Source organism: Manis javanica, chromosome 9 (assembly GCF_040802235.1).
Source record: "Manis javanica isolate MJ-LG chromosome 9, MJ_LKY, whole genome shotgun sequence".
Taxonomy (NCBI): domain Eukaryota; kingdom Metazoa; phylum Chordata; class Mammalia; order Pholidota; family Manidae; genus Manis; species Manis javanica.
Window position 1 is genome coordinate 99,390,405 of NC_133164.1, and position 22,045 is coordinate 99,412,449.

The window sequence follows — 22,045 nt, forward strand, 5'->3', positions numbered from 1 at the left end:
AAACTGTACATCTATTTAGGAGCTAGGTAGCTTCTCTGTGTCCCATTGTCTTAGTCTGTCTGGGCTGCTTTAACAGAATACCAGGGAGTGCTGGCTAATAAACAATAGAGATTTACTTCTCATAGTTCTGGTAGCTAAAGAAGTCGAAGATCAAGGCATTGGTTGATTCGGTGTCTGGTGTGAGCCCACTTGTTCATAAATGGCCATCCTCTCTCTCTATCCTCACATAGTGAAGGACCACAGAGCTCTATGGGGTATCTTATATTACAAGAACATCAATCCCATCATGAAGGCTCCACCTTCATGACCTAATCTCCCAAAAGGTCCCCTTCCTAATAGCATCATATGGGATTCAGGATTTCAATATATGAATTTTGTAGGGACTGAAACATTCAGTCCATAATACCCATGGAGTCAGAGGATCATAAAGTCATGGTTTAGATAAGGTACTTAGCAGCGTTCTTCTTACCTACCATTATATAATGCAGTTACGAAGGCTAAGGAGAGATGCTCTGCAGGCAGTGGAAGCTGGTAAGTGCTCCTATTCATGAGCCTAAGTGGTCACTTTCAAAGTCTTTCTTTATGTGATGAACCATCTTACCTCACCTCCCCTCTCTTAAAGGAAACCCTTGGCAAGGCTGTTTTCTTCAACTGGGGGTCAAAAGAACAGTCTGGACCATCTCTCTTGCCCCATCCATTGGCAACAGTTCAGTAATGTTTTCACAAAACCCTAGACTCTATGGAATGTGTTTGGAAACCACTGATCTGAATCATGTCCTAATAATATCAGAGCCTCCCTAGTCCCTAACCTAGACCCCTGTCTTTAATATAATCCAGTGGTTCTCAACTTTCTCTGCTCATTGGGATAACAAAGAGCTTTGAAAAAGGTACTACTCTTCAGACATCACCTCCAGAATGTTGACTTAATTGGGTCAGATCCCAGTTACGGTGTTCTTTGCAAAGCTTCCCAGGTAAGTCTAACATACAGCCAGGGATAAGAACCTTAATCAGACAGTTTGTGGCTGCATTCCGTGTCTCTCCTACTCAGCTCTTGCTCAGACTTGAGCACTTGTTTGAGCCTCAGAGATGGAATGCCAGGATTCCCCAAGATCTGAGGATTGGCCTGGGTGACTTGGGGAAATAGAAACCCCAGGGTGGGAGGCCAAGATACCTACATGCCAAATCTTTCTGAGAGGGCAATGCCCTCATCCACCCATTATATTGACTTTTCTGTCCACCTCACCTTGCAGGGTACTTGAAATACCTAAAGATGGTACTATGTTAGAGTTTCTTACTATGTCAATCACAAAATGTTCAGAGAACAAAACAGGAATGCTCAATAGTGCCAAATTGCCTATTCTAACAGGCCTATGGTGGTTTGCCTAAAGTGCTGTGACTGTCATAACAACCACAGAAGAGCCCTACCCCAGAGGAATTACGATGTTAAAACATTAGATCAGTGTAAAACCTAACGGTACGTCAGAATCTGGGGAGCATGTTAACATGCACATTCCTTCATCCTACCATGGAAAATTGCAGATTAGTGGATCTGCAGTGGGTCCCAAAGATCTGTATTAATAACCAGTATCTTAGGTGGTTCTGGTACAGTGACCCAGGACCACATATTGAGAAGCAACAATTGCCAAATTAAGAGATAAACCCCCCTCATTCCTTCACACCCCAGCATGTTTTCCTGCTCACATAAGGTAAAATATCTCACAAACAGTAAATTTGGTCAGCTGTAAATTTAAATGATTGGTGTCAGCAGAAAGTAGCACAAACACACACTAACCCAAAAAAGAAGCTTATCTCCTACAAAGTCATGCTTGATTTTTGATGTTGCATGGTTTTTCTCAGACCCAAATCCCCACTGTCTTCTCTCACTGCGACAAACCTTACTTCAAACAAGCTTGACATGAAGCTGAGTGACTCGATTTCTTCCCATTTTTTATGGTTTTTCAAGCTTTTATGCAGCGATCTAGGGCTTGCTTTAAAAATTAGACAAAAACAAAGTGCTTCATAAACAGAAATCTGTACCAAATGTAAATGCCTATGATTTACACATTGGTTGTGGGTGAAAGGATAGTTATTTACTTTACAAATTACAGAATGACTTGCTTGCATGAACACGTCCTTTAGGAGAGAACTCTGTCTGGTTTTCAAAGTATTGTTTAACTGATGAACCTTGGGCCTAGGCTCACTGTGCAAGGAAAAGCACTGTTCTTATAAAGTAAGCCTCTTCAAAGTGACGATGAGTTCCAGAGTCAATCAATTCATGGGAGTAGGGGCGCAGCCAAGAGGCATGCTGTACTAAGTGGGTACTAAAAGTTTCCCACAACTAAAATGGGCCCAATGTAGAATATCACCAGCTCTTTTCCTTATTTGCTACCCATTTTAGGAGAGAACCTTGTTGAGGAGTGATGGTAGTATAACACCCTTGAAAGATTTAGGACTTATCCCCGAGAAAAACACATAATCTAAAGGGGAAATGGAAACATGTGCTAGGTGGGTTAAGAAAGCCCCCAAAGATCCCCCAACTGGGGACCATATACCAAACCACTGGAGAAGAATCAAGGAGAGCCTGTCCTTCCCCTTCTCCCAGCTTGCCCAGCCAGCATTGAGCTGGGGGTCTGTTGTGCCACATCCGTCTCTGTCTCAATGAAGTAAGTGCTCAATTCTCAGTGAAGACATATTGGAGCTGACAGCCTCACCATTGTGTATATAATATGTCACTGCTGACAGATGAAGAAATGGGATTTCGTGAAATGCAACAGGATATAGCCGTCAACCAAGGCTGGAGGAAAGCCCTGTTCCCCTGGACCTCTTAGAAAGCACATCTCAGTCCTCTGTGCCCCTTCACTGTTGCCCATCTGAGAGCAGGGTTAAAGCACCATTTCCCCCATCCTCCTGATCCTTTGTTGAGCTTCCCTTTTGTCCACCCTGCCTTTTGATTGTGGAGCTCTCCCAGCAGGGCAAATTGCAGCTGAAATGGTAGAAACAATGGGATCCCGCTGGGTCCAGATGGAGGCACTGGGAACCAGGCACACTTAACTGTATTACTTTCAGCTGGTCTGCCCTGGGTGGAAGTGAGCTGGCCCCACCTTTCAACTGCCAGAGTGAAACTAACCCTCCTGACGGTCACAGGGCCTTCCCCAAGGGCAGGGTTCTTTGGAAAGTGACACAATTAACAGGAGATAGGGAGAACAACCAGTAACCACTGCGTTGAGGAGGAGTTACCTTGCAAGCAAGCGCCTTTTGTCCTTAAGTATTGGAAAAGAATTAGTTTTGTTCAATACCTAATACATTTGAGTGCTTCAATTTCATTATGAGCCATTATCAAACCAATGATTGGTGGTTTCTTATCTTTAGTGTATAGCCATATATTTTGTTATAGTAATAGACATCTCAAACATTTTGTTTATGCATTCAACAAACATTTAATGGGAACTTTCTGGGTGGTTTGCTTTGTAGTAGGCACTGGGGATAAAAAGATAAATGAGTTTCTGACCTCAAAGTACTTACAGTCTAGGAGGGGTAGACAGAAAAGGACACAAGTAAATGGCACATAGCATTTATAAGGATTGTGATAGATGTCTTTATGAGAGACACTGGTGCATAAGAAATTAGGCTGGAGGGGTAACTGTGTTTGCAGACAACATGTTGTAATATACAGGTCATTAATCTCACTTGACAAAATGAAGTACCCATAGTAAAATGCATATCCTTTCATTTATTCAGTAAAGGTTTATTGAGTGCCTACTCTTTGCCAGATGCTGTGCTTGGCACCTCTGTGGTGGTGTATACAGGCTAGAAATGTAGGCAGACACTAATTCAGTTAGTACACAAATCAAATGTAAAGTTAGAATTATGACATGCATAACAAAGATGAAATACATGGTTTCATGAAAACTTACAATGGGAGTATTTCTATGAGGCAAGGGGCCTCTCTAGGATTGAGCTGAGATTAGAACATGAAGAAAGAGTTAATTAAGGACTCTCCTAGGCACCAGGGGTAAGAAGATGAAGCAATAGAGAAAAACTGGTGGGATTCAGGAAACAAGATTCCAGCTTCCCCATGAAGCCCTTCTGGCGACACAGTGTTCAGGCCTAGAAAAGTAGAGGGAGACTAGTGGGGCGGGGGGGTGGAGAGGATACTGCATGTCTGTCTAGCCAGTGCCCAAAACGATAACTTACATGTTTGTCACACTGTAATTGTTAGTAAGTGCCACTAACTAGCTCTCAAAATGTTCAAGTATGAGTAATGAATGATATTGTCACCCTAAGGAGTGAGAAACTTTGTCCCCTGGCCCTCTTCTAGACCTGTCATCCTGTGAGTATACACGTAGTGCCAACTGAGATCTAAACTATAAATGACCAAGTTTAAAGCCCTGTTTCATAAAAGAAAAGTGGCATTGAATATATTATGCCTTGAATATGGCTCCTATGTTTTTTCCTGAAAATAGGATAGCAGCTTATGTCCTCAGAACTAATACCTAGTGGACAAAGTCAAGTGGCAGAATTAGTTCTCTAGATATTGATGATGGTGGTGTCACCACTAAGAACTGCAAGATTTTTAAAAAATTAAATAAATGTTTGTCTTAATATTCTCCTCGGCAGTTACAGGCTTAGCTTGGGGGAGATTCTTTCATGATACTTAAAAAATACGGTCTAATATTAGAAGTAGAAACAGGATTTCACAAGATCAAGGAGGCAGAAAATAACCCTAGGGCTTCCAGAAACTAGTGTGAAGGAAATCCTACTTTCTTGACTACCTTGAACTTTCCTGTAATGCTTTCTGCATCTGTGGTTTGATTCTTAACAGGGACCATAAGAAAGAAATGTTCTCTAATAAAGAATAAATACTATACCATCAAAGTCAAAGATACATGATAGACACATACTGACATACATAGATAAACTGACAGATGTATATTACAGGTTAAAACTTCCCCAATTCACTAAGCCAATTGTCATATACTTCTCGGTGGGGATATTATCCAAAGTTTTCCTCAATTTACTAATGTTTTCCCTCCTTTAACAAGCCTTAGGGTAATGCATCCTGTAAGTTTACTACTCTGTGTATAAAACAAGACTTGTACTAAGTTTTGAAGAGTGCTTTGTAGAGGAAGCATGGCTTAACATCTCTCTGGAACAATGCAAGTGTGTATCTATATTAAAGATAGTTTTAGTCTTTCAAAATGCTGTGTTCTTCTGCCTGCTACTTCTATAGCTTTTCTTCTTTCTTCCTAATTACAACCCTTAAATAGAATTCGTGCCTCATATTGAATTTACCGAGTATCATAATTCCTCCAAGTGGTAAAGATACCTCAAGACAAATGCTGGGCATAGAAGCCACAGGGCATAAATCTGCAAAGAAGTAAAAAGCTAACCTTTTCAAACAATATGGCTTCTCTCTCACTTACCAACTTTACATTTCCCTGTATGGCCCCGGAAGATGACTGGTTAGCCAGAGACGGGTAAGATTCCTCAAGGGAGGAACAACCTAAGACAGGCACAGTCGCAGGGGGGCCATCAGGTGAGAAATTGGGGATCAACAGAGGTGAGGCCTAGAACCTCACCCCTCCTGTTTTGAGAGAAATCTTCTGCATCCATGGATGTTTTATTGCCCTTGTCTAGCTTGGATTAACACATAGTCTACAGGCACACACCTGATCATCTACATTTGCTCTCTTACAACACCAAACTATGTTTTCTACCTTTATCTTGCATCTACCTACCACTTCAGCATTTTATTAAAAAAATAAGAATAAGAATAATAATAATAATAATAGAGGGAGAAATGTGGGATCCACATATAAATCAAGTATAAAAATCAAACAAATATTCATATTTGACCTGATTGTTTATAGTTCATGATGCGTGATCAAAACTGAAAGTCTCTGTGATGAATGCCCTTGTACTGTTCACCATGTAAGAACTTATTCACTATGTAAGAACTTGTTCACCATGTAAGAACTTGTTCGTTATGCTTCAGAAGATTGGAGACTGATGAGAATCAGGCTTGGGGTGGATTAATGATTGTGCATTGAGCATTGACTCCCCTATACAGAATTTTATAGTTGTTAACAAGCATTTGATCAATAAATATGAGAGATGCCCTCTCAAAAAAAAAAAGAAAAAAAAATGCTGTGTTCATACTCTGTTCCCTTTGTGACTTTATAGACACTGGATATGTTGTGCCTCTAGCACAGGTTCATCCTTCCTAACAGAGGAGTCTGTCCTAAGGAATATGCCTAATCTGAGGACTTCCATTTAGAATCAATGTAGGGGAAATTACAGCTGACAAAGTTCAGAGGAGTGATCTTGAATGATAATGATTTTTTTTCCCCAGCACATTTGTCCAGGAGACTCCAGGTTCCTTTTGAGAATATCCAAGAGTTTGCTCCAGAGAACAGCCAATTCTCATGTGGGCTCAAGGATTCATAGTGGGCTGTCTCCCAAATAGCACTGCTCCTAGAGTTGGCAAAGATTTGGAGGCTCTTTCATGTTTCTTTCCTTCTTCCATTTCTTCTCCATGCCCTGCTCCCACCACGCGGTCTCCGCACAACCCCACCTTAATTCTTCAACGTGTGCCGTTTGGTGTCCCTTATTGCAGCAGTTCCTAATGAGCTACTTGTTTGTGTGCAGAGATGCTGAGCTCCAGGGTAAAGTGCAGACAGAAAACAACAATGCAGGAAGCAAGGGAAAGATGTGTGTTTGAGGAGAAGCCGCAATAGAAGTAAGAGGCAGCTTGCATTAGGCAAAGAGTGCAGGGAGGCAGGAAGTGCAGTCTCCCCCAGCCTCTGCCCCCATGGGCAGAACTCTCCATTGCTGAGGTTTCAGCTTCTTCATTTGTAAAATGCAGGCATTGGGCTAAGTGACCTTTAAGGTCCCTCCTCTCTCTAAACAGTTCTTAATCTGAAGAACTAAGAACTTTGTATTAAACCCAGAAAGAGTAAAGTTCCTGTTATTTAGTAGGGGAAAGATAGCAATTAAAGCGTCCTTATTATTGCTCAGAATCAGTGAAACATATTTTTACTGCAATTGAGGAAACCTCTTTAAAGCATTCTGGAATTAAAGGTGGCCATTTCCAACTTCCAAATAATTAAGCCTCTTGACATTAAATTCTAAATACTCCAAGATGCTCATCTCTGTTTTTCTCTCTCCTTCCCCCTCTCCACTCCACCCGTCCTTAGGCTTACGAGCGGCCACAGAAACACTCAGCTCTCCACTATGACCCAGGCCTCCCACAGGACTTCACCGGTGACACCTTAAAACCAAAGCACCAGCAAAAAAGCAGCAGCCAGAACCACATGGACTGGTCCACCAACTCTGACAGTGGACCTCCCACTCAGAATTGCTTCATCAGTCCAGAGGCTGGCAGAGAAACTGCAAGCACCAGCAAGATCCCAGCTCTTGAGCCCATGGCTTCCTTTGCCAAGGCCCAGGGTAAGAAAGGCAGCGCAGGGAGCACGTGGAGTCAGCTGTCCAGCAATAGCAAAGATCTGCTCTTGGGAGGTGTGGTTCCATCCCCAAGCAACCACAGCTCACCAGCCCCACCCAGCAGCTCTGCTGAGAGCAATGGGCTTCAGCCCTTGGTAGATCCAGATGGAGGAGGGGCCAAGGAGCCCCCCGAACCGCCTACCACAGGCAGCAAGAAAAAGTCCAGTAAAAAAGATGTGATAAGTCAGACCATACCAAACCCAGACCTGGACTGGGTCAAGAATGCCCAGAAAGCATTTGACAATACAGAAGGGAAAAGGGAGGGCTACTCTGCAGATAACGCCCAAGAGGCCTCACCAGCCAGGCAGAATGTGAGTCCCGTCGGTAATCTGGAAAATGACTCAAGTCATGTCCGGATTACTATCCCTATCAAGACACCCTGTCTAGATCCAACCAGCCATAAGAGGAAAAAGAGACAGTCCATCAAAGCAGTGGTGGAAAAGATGATGCCAGAGAAAGCCCTGGCTTCTGGAATCACTATGAGCAGTGAACTAGTTAATAGGATACTTTCCAACCCTGAGGGAACTAAGAAAGATCCCCGTGTCCCTAAATTGGGTAAAATAATAGAGAACGAGTCCCCCTCAGTTGGCCTTGAAACAGCTGGAAATGTTGAGAAAGTTGTCCCAGTGGGGGTGTCTAAGCAGCGGAAGCCGCCCATGCTCATGACGCCTTCAGCCCGCACAGATCACTCTCCATCAAGAAAGCTGCCGGAAATCCAGCATCCAAAATTTGCTGCGAAACGGAGGTGGACATGCAGCAAACCAAAGCCCCCCAGTATGCTTCGGGAGGTGGTCGTGGCCACCTCCGACAAACTGATGGTGGAGCCGCCGTCTGCTTACCCCATCACCCCTTCCAGCCCCCTCTACACCAACACAGACAGTCTTACTGTGATCACGCCAGTCAAAAAGAAGCGGGGACGACCAAAGAAGCAGCCTTTGCTCACGGTTGAGACGATCCATGAGGGGACTTCCACCAGTCCCGTCAGTCCCATCAGCCGGGAGTTTCCTGGCACCAAGAAGAGAAAGAGACGCCGCAGTTTAGCCAAGTTGGCCCAGCTAGTGCCAGGAGAGGACAAACCCATGAGCGAGATGAAATTTCACAAAAAAGTTGGAAAGCTCGGGGTGTTGGATAAGAAGACCATCAAAACTATCAATAAGATGAAAACACTCAAGAGGAAAAACATCCTGAACCAGATCTTGTCCTGTTCTAGCAATATGGCTCTCAAGGCTAAAGCTCCCCCAGAGACCAGCCCTGGGGCAGCAGCCATTGAGAGCAAACTGGGCAAGCAGATTAATGTCAGCAAAAGGGGAACCATCTACATTGGCAAGAAGAGGGGCAGGAAGCCAAGAACAGAGCTGCCACCCCCATCCGAAGAACCCAAAACAGCCATCAAGCACCCAAGGCCTGTTTGTAGCCAGTCGGATGTCCCAGCCGTGCCTTCCAACTTCCAGTCACTTGTGGCATCTTCACCAGCAGCTATGCACCCACTTTCGACACAGTTAGGTGGGTCCAATGGCAACCTGAGCCCCGCCAGCACTGAAACCAGTTTTTCAGAGTTGAAAACTATGCCAAATCTCCAGCCCATCAGTGCTCTTCCAACCAAAACCCCAAAGGGAATTCACAGTGGGACCTGGAAGCTGTCGCCACCCAGGCTCATGGCCAACTCACCCTCACACCTTTGCGAGATCGGGTCACTCAAGGAAATCACGCTGTCCCCTGTGAGCGAGTCGCACAGTGAGGAGACGATCCCAAGCGACAGTGGCATTGGGACAGACAATAACAGCACGTCTGACCAAGCGGAGAAGAGCTCAGAGTCCCGACGGAGGTACTCCTTTGATTTCTGCTCCCTGGACAACCCGGAGGCCATTCCGTCTGACACCAGCACAAAGAACCGGCATGGCCACCGGCAGAAGCATCTCATCGTGGACAACTTTCTGGCCCACGAAAGCCTCAAGAAGCCAAAGCACAAGAGGAAACGGAAAAGCCTGCAAAACCGTGATGATCTCCAGTTTCTGGCAGACCTGGAAGAGCTCATCACCAAGTTCCAGGTGTTCAGGATCTCCCACCGGAGTTACACCTTTTACCACGAGAATCCGTATCCCAGCATTTTTCGGATCAATTTCGATCACTACTACCCGGTGCCATATATCCAGTATGACCCGTTGCTCTATCTTCGTAGGACTTCAGACTTGAAGTCAAAGAAGAAGCGTGGTAGGCCTGCAAAAACCAATGACACCATGACAAAGGTGCCTTTTTTACAAGGGTTCAGCTACCCTATTCCCAGTGGAAGTTACTATGCACCCTATGGAATGCCTTACACATCAATGCCTATGATGAACCTTGGCTATTACAGTCAGTACCCAGCTCCTTTGTATCTGTCGCACACACTCGGAGCAGCTTCCCCATTCATGAGGCCAACAGTGCCACCACCTCAGTTCCACACAAGCTCCCACATGAAGATGTCTGGTGCAGCTAAGCATAAAGCTAAGCATGGGGTACACCTGCAGGGGCCTGTTGGCATGAGCCTCGGCGACATGCAGCCCTCCCTGAATCCTCCCAAAGTGGGCAGTGCCAGTCTGTCCAGCGGCCGGCTCCACAAGAGGAAACACAAACACAAGCATAAGCACAAGGAAGACCGGATTCTGGGGGCCCACGACAACCTGAGTGGTCTCTTTGCAGGCAAAGCCACAAACTTCTCCAGCCACATCCTGAGTGAGCGGCTGAGTGGCGCCGACAAAGAGCTCCCGTTGGTGACTGAGAAGAACAAGCATAAAGAGAAGCAGAAACACCAGCACAGCGAAGCCAGCCACAAAGCTTCTAAGAACAGCTTCGAGGTGGACACCCTGTCTACGCTGTCACTTTCCGATGCCCAGCATTGGACGCAGGCCAAGGACAAAGGTGACTTGAGCATTGAGCCTGCAGACTCATGCACAAAAAGGTACTCGGGCAGTGGAGGGGACGGCAGTGGCACGAGAACGGAGAGCCTGGACATGTTCAGTGAAATGAACCCTTCAGCTGACAAGTGGGACAGTGACATGAGTGGGAGTAAGAGGAGGAGCTACGAAGGCTTTGGGACGTACAGGGAAAAGGACATCCAGGCCTTCAAGATGAACCGCAAAGAGAGAGGTTCTTACGACTCCTCCATGTCTCCAGGTAAGGACAAGCATTTCTTCAGACTTGGGCTGTCTTGTTATTTAACGGCAGGGCCTTGCCCTCCAGAAGTCTGCCATTTTTGGCACATTGCATTCACTGGTTTGCAGAGAGGCAGGGACCAAATGAGAATGGGCCTTCTTGCACATTTAAGTTTGCTACACACTGTGTACATAATTTATTTTGTATTTACTGTCTTTCCCTCTCTTGGAACCACTGCCGAAGAATGGTGGGCCCAGAGGCAGCCCCAGTAGCCACATACACTATGACCATACCCACCACATTCATGTTTTTTAATTAAAGATGCTATTCTTAGGTCCTCATCTCATCTGATGGTTGTAGTTTGCTCATCAGATAAAACTTCTAGAATTCACTAGGAATGCTGACAAGATCCCAAGAATGTCAAGGCCAGATGGGAGTGAATACCTAGTTTATCTGACCTGCTCTTTCCAGAAGTCACACATCCCAAATGAGAAGTCTATATATAGCAGAACCATCGGAAGCTGATGACCAGTGAACCCTGAAGTCTATCTGATAGGAAGCCACAGCCCCAGGTTACCGTGTCCTCTCTTTGTCCTTGGGCATTTGATAATCTGCACTGGACAGACCCCCAGAGTGAAGCCCTGACTTTTCTCTTCCCTGCATGAAAGGGAGGGAGCCAACACCTGTCTGAAAGGTGTTGTGAGCCTCCTAGCCCCATGGGACCCTGTGGCTTGGCATGTCCACTGGGAAAAGGATTTTGCCCATTAATCTCTAACTGAAATCTTGATTACAACTAGAAAGAGCCCATTCCTTACCAGTCACTGGCAGAACTTCTTGCTAACCTTCCCGGCCCACACAAACCTTCCTTGCTACGAGAGCCTCACACTTCTGCCTAACTATCCCTTTGTCTTTGACTTCATAACACATAGGCGATAATACTCTTGTGGAACAGAATACTTATTTACTAGGAAAAGAGTAGAAACTCCTTTCCTGGGAGTTGAAGAAGCTGAAAGAAGCCCACCCCCCTGCCCCCAAGTTGTACAAAACCCTCTGGGCAAAACCTGGTTTGAAAAGACTTAGCATCCATGCTGAAGGTGAGGGTGTAGTTTTTACCCCCTTCCCAGGGAGTCCATCATCAGTGGAGGTGTGGGTATTCATGAGGAATGAGAGACATTTTCTAGGACATCAGATTTCAGGAGAATATATGATTATGGGTTAGAAGCCACTTAAAGATTGCCCCAAAGTGCCACCAGCTTGTGACTTGCCGTAGTTAGCTGTTCTTGTTGTTTAATGAAGAGACCAATTAGCAGTCATGTCCCCTGCCTTTGCTGAAGGTGATAAATGGCCTATACTTCATGTCTGCCCAGATGAATATGGTCATCTGGATTTCCCTGTTTCTTATCATCAGAACATGCTTGTTGAACATGCTTGTTTTTTATGCAAAGCCCAAATTAAGCCCACCTGGACAGGAGTTGCTGGATTCAACTTTCACGTGAGAAATACTGTTGCTTTTCCTTTCAGCATGGTGGAATCGATCTACAGGTCCAAAACTAGCCATGGACAAAGGGTGTTCTTATTTTTGTATTTTCTTGGCATTGTTTAGCTAGAAAATAATGGTAGTGTGTTATTGCTAAGAACCTACAAGCAAGGATCCTAACTTAAGAGACTGAAAAGCAAGGTCTCGGCAGCGATAACCGACAGCCATTGTTGCCCATTAAGTTTCTCAGCAGATGTATCAAGACTTTTCTGTGGTTGGACTGTGTTGGTTGCTGGGTGCTGGTTGACTTCAGCAAGGTTCCCAGCTGGAGACTAATCTCTGGTCTGTGTGTGTGTGTGTCTGAAAGTACCCTCGTTGTAGCCATACAGCTGCCCTTGTGTTTGCATTCCCATAGTGGGCATGACTTTACTCAGAATTCTCCTCCACATCTTCCTCTCTGCTCTTCAGCCAGCCACATGAGGTGGAAAGAAGTAGACTTGATGACCATGTCATGAAAGAAAGCTGTATTTGGCCTAAAAATTGGGGACTAAGACTAACTCTGTTACATTTGACCTTTCAGTGTTATCTGCCCATCTGGAACTCATGCGGTTGGGCCAGACCTCTTTTATATAATATGTTTAGGTTCTCAAAGCCACTTCACATACATGTCTTCATACACCCTTCCTGCAGTCTTCAAAAAGAGGTATCACTATTCCTATTTTACAGATCAGGGGACTGGGGCTCAGAGATCAAGTGACCTGACCAGGTTTAGAAAGTCACTGCTATTGAATCTAAGCTCAGGGCTATACCCACGGTATTGCAGCTTGACCACATGTCACCCAGCAGTTCAGGCCAAGCCTAGGTAGGTCCCTGTCCCCAGCTCAAGGCTCCTATATTCCACCATGGCTCTCCCTCTCAGACACCTCTCTGTTCTCGAATTGCATGCCTTTCCCTCAGGCATCTACACAGTGATTATGTGATGATTGCAGAAGAGAGTAATTAAGGAAAAGAGATACCTCTTTATTCAATTCCCAACCAGTGAAGAAGGATTCCTTATGGCCTCAACTTTTCTCAATATCAGCCTGGAAGTAACTACTTGGACAGGCTTCCACCTCTGATCCTACTGAAATCTAGTTCTCTGAGTTATTTTTGCCGTACTGCTTTGTGCCTGTCTCTGTGACATGAGTTTATTTTTCCTCATCATTTTAAAGAACCATAATTGTTGGTGTCTTCTATGTCCTGATGAGTTACACTGTTGTCCCTGAACATGCTATTGAATATCTTACTGGAACAGACCAGATTCTTTTCATTTCCCTCTCTTCTAAGCCTTGGCCTCTCCTTGTCTATATCCCAATTGTCCCCTTTATCTCTGAACCCCCAAAGCATCAGGGAGAAAATGTCTTTAGCAGCACTTTAAACTCAGTGTCAGAGTTTGTCTAGACTCCCTAAAGAGTGTTCACCTTAATGTGACACACTCCAAAAAAGGCAGATGGGAGGCTGAGGTTACTAGAGACATTAAGATTCTTCAGAGACTTTATTTGAGTTGAGTTGTCTGTTCCACAGATGATACTGAGGATCATGCTTGGAAATAAGCATCTGCATTTCCCATAGCTTCTCTCCCTCCACCCCTTCCCTCTCTACTCTGGATTAATTTCCTTAGCATCTTAGTGTCCTATTTCACATGAGCTAGTCTTCACTAAAATAGATATGTCATAAATATAGATGTGACCCTTCAGCCTATGGAGGACCAGATTTAGGAGGTGAATCAAGAGAGGACCTTGAGCACTGCCCAAAAGCAGAGCTGATGAAAAGCACCATCTAGATATAAGGCGTTACCATTGTGGAGAGAGGCATTAGGGACCCCACTTGGCAATAGAAGCAGTTGCACACTCCATTTCCTCTTTCTTGGAAAATCATTCATTCTCCACCCCCCGCCCCCAGCCCAGCAAACGCATGCATTGTCTCCTTAGCACTCTTATAACACACCTAGAGCTTAGAGTCGCACAGATGACTTACCATTTTTCTGTATTTTACTTATTCTGCTTTTTCAATTTCAGAAAGGCAGTCACTCCTTTGACCTTTTTTCTTAATGCATACCATTTGCCTGGGGCCAAATAATGTATAAATTGTGGGAAGGTGCCTTGTCAGACATTCAAAGTGGGAAGAAGCCTTATCAGCCCCCATTTGTGCCTGCCTCCCACCAGGCAGCACTGTCTCACACATGCTGACATGCAGCAGATTACCAGGAGCACATACCTGCCCAAGGTGGACAATGTGTAGTCAGAATGATGCCACATGCTCTCAAAGCCAAGTTCTTCTAAGGCAGTGGAGGAGGTCTCTAGCGTGAGTGATGTTCTTCCTGTTCAGACCTCTTGGGAACGTCTTGGCATATTTTGACTTAAAATTATGCCAGGAACTTCAAACATTTGACCACTGCTGTCCAGACTCCCATCAGATATTAGAGCAACCGTGAAAGAGTACATTGACTGTGTCACCTCTTGGTCCAATACCATTATGAGTCAAAGTAGCCATTCTGAGTCCCCAGATGTCAAGTACTTTGCTCAAGATGAGCGTCAATCCTTAGCTCACCTCTCAGATATCAGAATCCTGCCATGCAGGTAGGTAGCTGCTTTCCCTTGAACTTGGATGACTCCACCTCTCCTGTGGCTTCCGTCTGGCCCTCTGCCAGTTCCTCTTATCAGCACCGTGAGGCATTCTAGGAGGCTGTCTCTGTTGTCACTCATAGGCAGGAAATGGATGGCCAAGACAAAAATAATACAAAAACCTCCTCCAAGCAGTCATCCAGATGAGGGGAGTAACCACACGGATAGCCTGTCATGAAAACTATTCAAAATAAACGTGTGTGAGTAAAGGTTTCAAAAAAGGGAATAGAAGGAAGAAGAGGACCCCTGGGAGAAGAAAGTTAAGACCTCGAAAAAAGAAAGAGTCAAAAATGGAAAGATGATGAAGTATAGTCTGTTTAACCTTTATCTAAGTTGAATTCTGGGTCATTGTGTGGGAGGAAATGAGAGACTCATTAGCTGAGGGTTGCCTGGGGTTTGGCTGTGACGGGCACCTGCCCCAGCCCTGTCTCCCACACTACCCGGCCGAGAGACCTCTTCATCTTTTTGACTCTTACTTTTCCCAAGGGCAACTATGACAATAAAAGTTCTAACCAGACCTCATAGTCCTGGATTCTAAAAGTCTCAAGTTTATACAGTGGAATTTGAATAAACACACGCACACACAGATTGGGCAGGTTAGGAAGAAAATGCCCCTTATTAGCCAAATTAGCCAATTAAGTAGCCGTTTCAGGAAACTTCAAAACAGATCCCTCTTGGTCCATCTATTTAATTACATGACTCACCCCATTCATCTTTGTCTCTGGCCACTTAGTCATTTGATCTCACCTTTCAAAAAGGTAGATCTCCTCAGACCTGACTCCCACCAGAAAATTAGCTTGCTCCTGGTGCAGGCTGAAATCAGTCATCATCTCAGAAAGGAAGAGATGAGGGCACTGCTGTGACCACTTGTATGGGAACAGACAGAGCAAGCTTACTTTTATATGGAGACTCAGAAGTAAAGGAATCTTAGTGATGTAGTATAAACACCTCATTTTGCTGATAAGCATACTGAAGCTTGAGAAGGTCAAGTGACTCATACCATGATACATATCTAATTGGTAAAAGAGCTGAGACTGGGAAGCTTAACATCAGGGAGAGGGGAAGAAGGAGAGAGAATAAAAGAAAAAAAAACAGAAAGGTGAGTTGTGGGAGAGATGTTAAGCTATATGTTTTCTTTTGCTGTGAGCTATTGTAAAGGTAAGCATTCTATTTGACAATAATTTGGTTTCCAGGCTATCTCTGGAGACCCATGTTAGAGACTGGAAACAATCTTTGTGGGCTCTGATGGAAGTCATTTTTTTTCCTTTCCTGTCTTAACAATTGTACATACTTATTTTATTGAGCCTCCCAAGGTTCCACCTAAGGTTTCCTTTGGAAACCAGGAATTAATCAAATTAAATGTTGTGGCCCATAACTTTCTGGCAATGAAAGAAGAGGGGGGAAAAAGCCTCAGACTCATGGCATCTCTTTTTCTAGGTTGAAATCAGAAATCAAGCAATTCTGCCTTTGGAGAATGAAGTCCCCAGGCCATTTATCTTCCCACAGTTGGCAAACATTCCCTGTCGTGGTGAAAGTTTTTATTTATATCTCTGTGGCTTTGGACAGTTAAGCAGAGTCAGGTGTGGGTGCAGAGAACTTACAGGTTTAACAGACTTGGCTTGGATGCAACAATTTCTTGGCTAGAGAAATCAATAAAGCAGGCCTTCCGCAGACTGGCCTGTCACTGGGCAGAGATAAGGGTGGCGTCTTCAGAAGGACGTCCAAAAAACCATCTCTTCATTCTCTGAATGAATGGGTAATGGGATTGAATACTTGTTAGGATCGTGACCTAGGCTAGTGCAGGAAAGCACTTACTGCAAATTGACTGAATTTAAGGGGCTGTGATAAAAGCAGGAGAAAAATGTTGAATGATGTCCTTAGTGGCTTGTATACCTATGACTTGGGGCAGTCCTGAATGAATTCAAGGCTGAGTAACTCAGCACTTTTGCCCTCAAAGAGGCTACAATCCAGAAGGCTCTCCCATATAATCTAGAAGAAGAAACCAAATAAAATTCATATTAAAGGCAGACTATATGGGCCATACCAGAAAGTCATAAAGAAAGTGCTGGGGGTTGGTGTCTCAATGCAGGTGAGCCACCTCGGTGTTTCAGTGGGAGTAGAGGGGTGGGCCCAGGAAATTCTTCTCTCTAGCAGTTACCATTCAAGATGGGTCTTGAAGGATGGCAGAGGCTTTTGGAGAGTGGAGATGGTGGGGAAGTGATGGGAGGTGATTGTGGTGGGGAAGGGGCAAGCACAGTGTAGAAGGAAGCCATGCAAATAAAACTAGTTAGATGGAAATACCCAAGAAGAATTTGGGGAATAGTGTTTATTCTAGTTTTATAGAGGTTAGGGTCTGCAGTTGGGAGATCATTGCAGGTAAGGTGGACAAAAATGTTGTGCTTGCAAGTTAGAGGGTTTTTCTCCACACTCTGAGGCTTGGACTTAATTAATTAGGCAGTGAGAAGCCATTATTTAAATATGCAAAAGCCATGAAATGACTGAATTATACTTTGTCTTTCTTCCCTGAGTTCATGGAAGATGAGAATATGTATGAATATATTGATACCCCTGAATACAACAGAAAAGTTAACTATTATGTATTTAGTGCTTTATACAGTTAAGGCTTGGTGGTCTGTGTGCCAAATCCAGATGGCAAGGAGTTAATGAATAAATGGATGATGAGAAAGGCAAGGAGTTAATGAGCAGGTGGATGATGAGAAAATGGGGGCTGTAGGTGCACAAAGTGAAACTCTGCTATGATTTTAGCCATGCTCCAGCTTCTGGGGAGACTTCGTTTCTGAAGTCAGCCCTTGATGAAAAGATATACACCCATTCTTAGAAGGTCTTAAGTTGAATGTCCCCCAATTCTGGGAGCATAAAAATAATGCCAGAACCTTGTCATTCAGAATACTATGTCATTCTGCCTCCCTTGAAGACCACATACAGAAAAGGTAAAGGTTACAGTATTTGAAGAGAGGTGAGAGAGTCTATGCCAGCTCCCGCTTTTCTGCCCCACAGACACAGGCACTTAATTTCTGATCATTGTAATGTCTATTTGAAATCTTCGGAAAACTCTTCTTTATGGTACCATGGGAGTCGGCTGTGCTACTGTGAATGTAAGGAAGAACAGTCCAGGTTGTCAAAAGTTCTGATAAATGAATCTTCTATTGAATATTTACTATATGCCAAGCATTATGGACTAAATCCCAACTGTTACTCTTCCAGAAGTCTTTTTTTACTTTGTGAAATAAAATACATATGCTGATTCATAAACAGCTTATATTCTCAACAATGATTAAAAACTCTTTAGTTACTTAACCTGTAACACACAGCCAGGGGCAATTAGAAAGGCCAGAAAGTAAGAAAAAGGGCTCCTAAGTTAGGTTCCTTATACTGTACTGAAAAGAGACTGAGTTAGCATACATAAAACAACCAGAGAATAAATGCAGACCAACTTTAATCCATGCTAACTCGGAGGCCAACAGTGGGGCCCACAGGGATCCAGGATCAGGAAGATACAGTGTTCAAAAGACAAACTCCTGGAGCTGAACTTTGGAGAGTGGGTGCCTAGTGAATGAGTGTAACAGCAGATGGGTGAAGGTGTGCATCTGGCCATGTGATGGGGGGTCAGGAAAGCATCTGGTTAGGTTGAAGTTAGGTTGAGTGGGGATGGATTTTTAAGAGGCTAACTGCCATGTGGATGATGTGGAACTACATCCTAGAGGAAGGGAAGACACATTGAGGGCTTGGTGCTAGCTGCTGAGTGAAATGATTAAGTACCAGGAAACATGCCTGTCCTCAAAGACCTTGTAAAGCTATCAGGAGACAAGAGACAGATATATACACATATGCAGAGCAATTAGAGAGAATAATGAGTGTCCACACATTTAATGACTAGAAATAAAAACCCATTCTATAGGAAGAAAGGACCCATAAAATAACTTTCAGAGCAATAAGTTGCATGTTGTAAAAGCAAGTTGATGTTGGTTTTAGCCCTATTACATAACGATTCAGAGCAAGCTGGATAAAAAAGAGGTATTAGGAGGGTGCGATCAGCAGAGTGGCGGGAGCAAGTCACAAAGCTGCCTCTGCTGTGGCTTTGCGCTCTTCAGTGAGGGGACTGGGAGTCTGAGAGGTGGGCAGTGAGTCCGTAAGGAGATGGGACTCCCCTTGATGGAGGATCTGAGGACACAGAGAGAGAAAATGCTTTCCCTGAGGCAACACCCCACTCACCCTTTCATCTGAACAGGGCACTCTGCTTTTCAAAAGCACATTTCCTTACTTGCATTTGATCTTCAGAATCCACTGAGGTTTGCAGATAGATACTGCTGTCCCACTTGACAGGCAAGGAAATCAAAACCCAGAGGGTTAAAGTCTTTGTCTAAAGTCAGCAAGCCAGTTTTGCAAAGGAAGTGCTGGATCCCAGGTGTCCTGGCTTTTCTCATCCCCTCCTTTTCCCACCATATTTCCTAAGTCTTTGACAAAGTCAGTAGAATGACTCAGCTTCTGAGTTATCCGTAGAGACCCCCTGCCAATGGGTGAGATAGTGGGGCCCAGGATGAGGCACCAGCTAACAGGCAATTTGGTCTTTGCTAAAATTAGTTTGTATATGTATAAACTATGAAGGTACACATATATATAAAGAGAGATCTCTGGAGCAAGGGCTGGCCAAGCCCAGGGTGTGAGGCTGATTCTGGGTGCGGAGCCTTCCTCTCACCTGGGGAACAGATACCCCGGTTGGAGAAGGGATGTCCTGAAAAATCACAAAAGAGACATAAAGGGAGAGCAAGAATGTTCTTACTCCCTAAATCTCATATTTAAAACTTAGTTGTTTTTTGTTTGTTTTGTTTTTTTGGTATCATTAATATGTAATTACATGAGCAACATTGTGGTTACTAGATCCCCCCATTATCAAATCCTCACCACATACCCCATTACAGTCACTGTCCATCAGTGTAGTAAGATGCAATAGAATCACTGCTTGTCTTCTCTGTGCTATACTGCCTGCCCCATGCCCCCCCCATTATGTGTGCTAATCGTAATGCCCCTTTTCCCCCTTATCCCTCCCTTCCCACTCCTCCAACCCAGTCCTTTGGCAGCTGCTAGTCCATTCTTGGGTTCTGTGAGTCTGCTGCTGTTTTGTTCCTTCAGTTTTTTCTTTGTTCTTATACTTCACAGATGAGTGAAATCATTTAATACTTGTATTTCTCAGCTCGGCTTATTTCACTGAACATAATACCCTCTATCTCCATCCATGTTGTTGCAAATGGTAGGATTCATTTTCTTCTTATGGCTGAATAATACTCCATTGTGTATATGTATCACAGCTTCTTTATCCCTTCATCTACTGATGGACATCTAGGTTACTTCCATTTCTTGGCTATTGTAAATAGTGCTATAATAAACATAGGGGTGCATATGTATTTTTGAAACCAGGCTCCTGCATTCTTAGGGTAAATTACTAGGAGTGGAATTCCTGGGTCAAATGGTATTTCTATTTTCAGTTTTTTGAGGAACCTCCATACTGCTTTCCACAATGGTTGATTAGTTTACATTCCCACCAGCAGTGTAGGAGGGTTTGTGCCCCTTTCTCTGCATCCTCACCAGCATTTATTGTTCCTGCTCTGTTTTATGTTGGCCATCCTTACTGGAGTGAGCTGATATCTCATTGTGGTTTTAATTTGCATTTCTCTGATAATTAGTGATGTGGAGCATAAAAACTTGGTTGTTTTTCTAAAAAAATTTTAATACAATTTGAGGGACTTAACATATCTAGTAAACACAAACACTTGCATCTTGAGAGTTATATATGCTAAAAATAAAAACAAAGTGGAGCAATTCATTACAGAAATCATGCATCTGGAGCTTCATCTCAAAAGTTTGGGGATTCATTAGAGAGGAGACCTTATCCCCTTGCAAATTTCCACCAGGAATTGGGATATGGGCTAAAAGAACTATGGTTCTGAATCAGTTTGTCATGTCTCATATCCCAAGTAAGACCAACAGGCCAAATAGGTTTCTCTTACAGAATATACTTGTTTGCACTGTTAGTTGCATTTTTACGTATTTATTCTAATCACACAATTAAAAAGTACCAAGTGCCTAAAATATTTAAAACGTAAGGTGATGTGGCAACTATAAACATGTAAGGGACACCTTGCCATCCTTCTATGGCAGTGTCATAGTTCTACAAGTCTGTGTCAATATGTCTCCTACAAAATAGCAAACCCCTGTAGTGCTAGATACTATTTTTCTCTTTGAGGCCCCAACCATAATAATAATAAAAGTGGATTTCCTATCCATAGCATTGAGCATATGACTATTTGGAAAAACATTTATATTTTTCTTTTACCATCTTAACAAAGAACTGTTAGTGAAGAAAATTTGGAAAATATAGAAAAACAGGTGTAAGAGAAAATAAAGTCACCTACAATCCTACTAAATAACCATTATGCTAACAAGTGCACAGGTCCCCAGCCAATGGTTGCGGCTCACTCTTCTCCCTTTCCTTTTGACTTTTGCCATCCCCAGGAGAAGCTAGAGAAAGCCAGCCCTTGCTCCCCTTCTCCGACTTCCCTCCTTCCTCTCCTCTCCTCCCCGCCACTTTGGTTGCTGGTCTTTTTAATTTTCTCTCTAAGTACCGTCCCAGAATTGACCATGGTTAACTGTTAATTCTGCATTCAATATCATTGCCCAAACAGAGGAATGTACTTTTCTAAATAAATGCAGCAGCAATTGGGCATGAAAACCATCCAGATTTCCACACTGTCCTATTTAGGATCTCCACAAGAATTCAAGTGCCAGGATAACAACCAAGAAGGGGACAAATTAGTCACGGCTGAAAATGGTTGCCAAAAATTTTTCTCTGGAGTCTCTGAGTGTTGAGCGTTTCTTCTCAGATCAGAATCTGACAAGGGGGGGGATGCAGTGAGTTTTCCAAAGCTTGAGATCCACAACTACACCCAGCCATGGAAAATGCAACCAGCCAGTATCTGTTACAAGTACAAACCCTTGTTCACACATGCCCAGAACAACTCAAGTTATGGCTACTCTAATTGGTCAGTATTGCTGTCACTGGTACCGAACGCATTTAAAGGGAAGGAGCCAGCTCTTAATTATAGGTTTGTGACACAAAAGACTACCTTATACTTCCTTAGTTTCCTTCCTGATAAGCCCAGGAACATTTCTCAGGTGAGGTTGTGCACCCAACAGTTCCCATTTCAAAAAGCAGCTCTCTTCCTTGTTTTTTCTTCCATTCCTCCTCAACCAG

General features: G+C 43.9%; 1 protein-coding gene across 8 annotated transcripts in view; it reads left to right on the forward strand.

Annotated features, from left to right (window-relative positions):
* The window catches only part of SETBP1 (SET binding protein 1), a 346,243-nt gene that overhangs the window by 240,182 nt on the left and 84,016 nt on the right, over positions 1–22,045 (forward strand). For all 8 annotated transcript variants that reach the window (XM_037017050.2, XM_073212976.1, XM_037017040.2 and 5 more), the window contains one exon: positions 7,197–10,656. In XM_037017050.2, the coding sequence (XP_036872945.2) occupies positions 7,197–10,656 (3,460 nt within the window). The remainder of the gene's footprint in view (positions 1–7,196; positions 10,657–22,045) is intronic.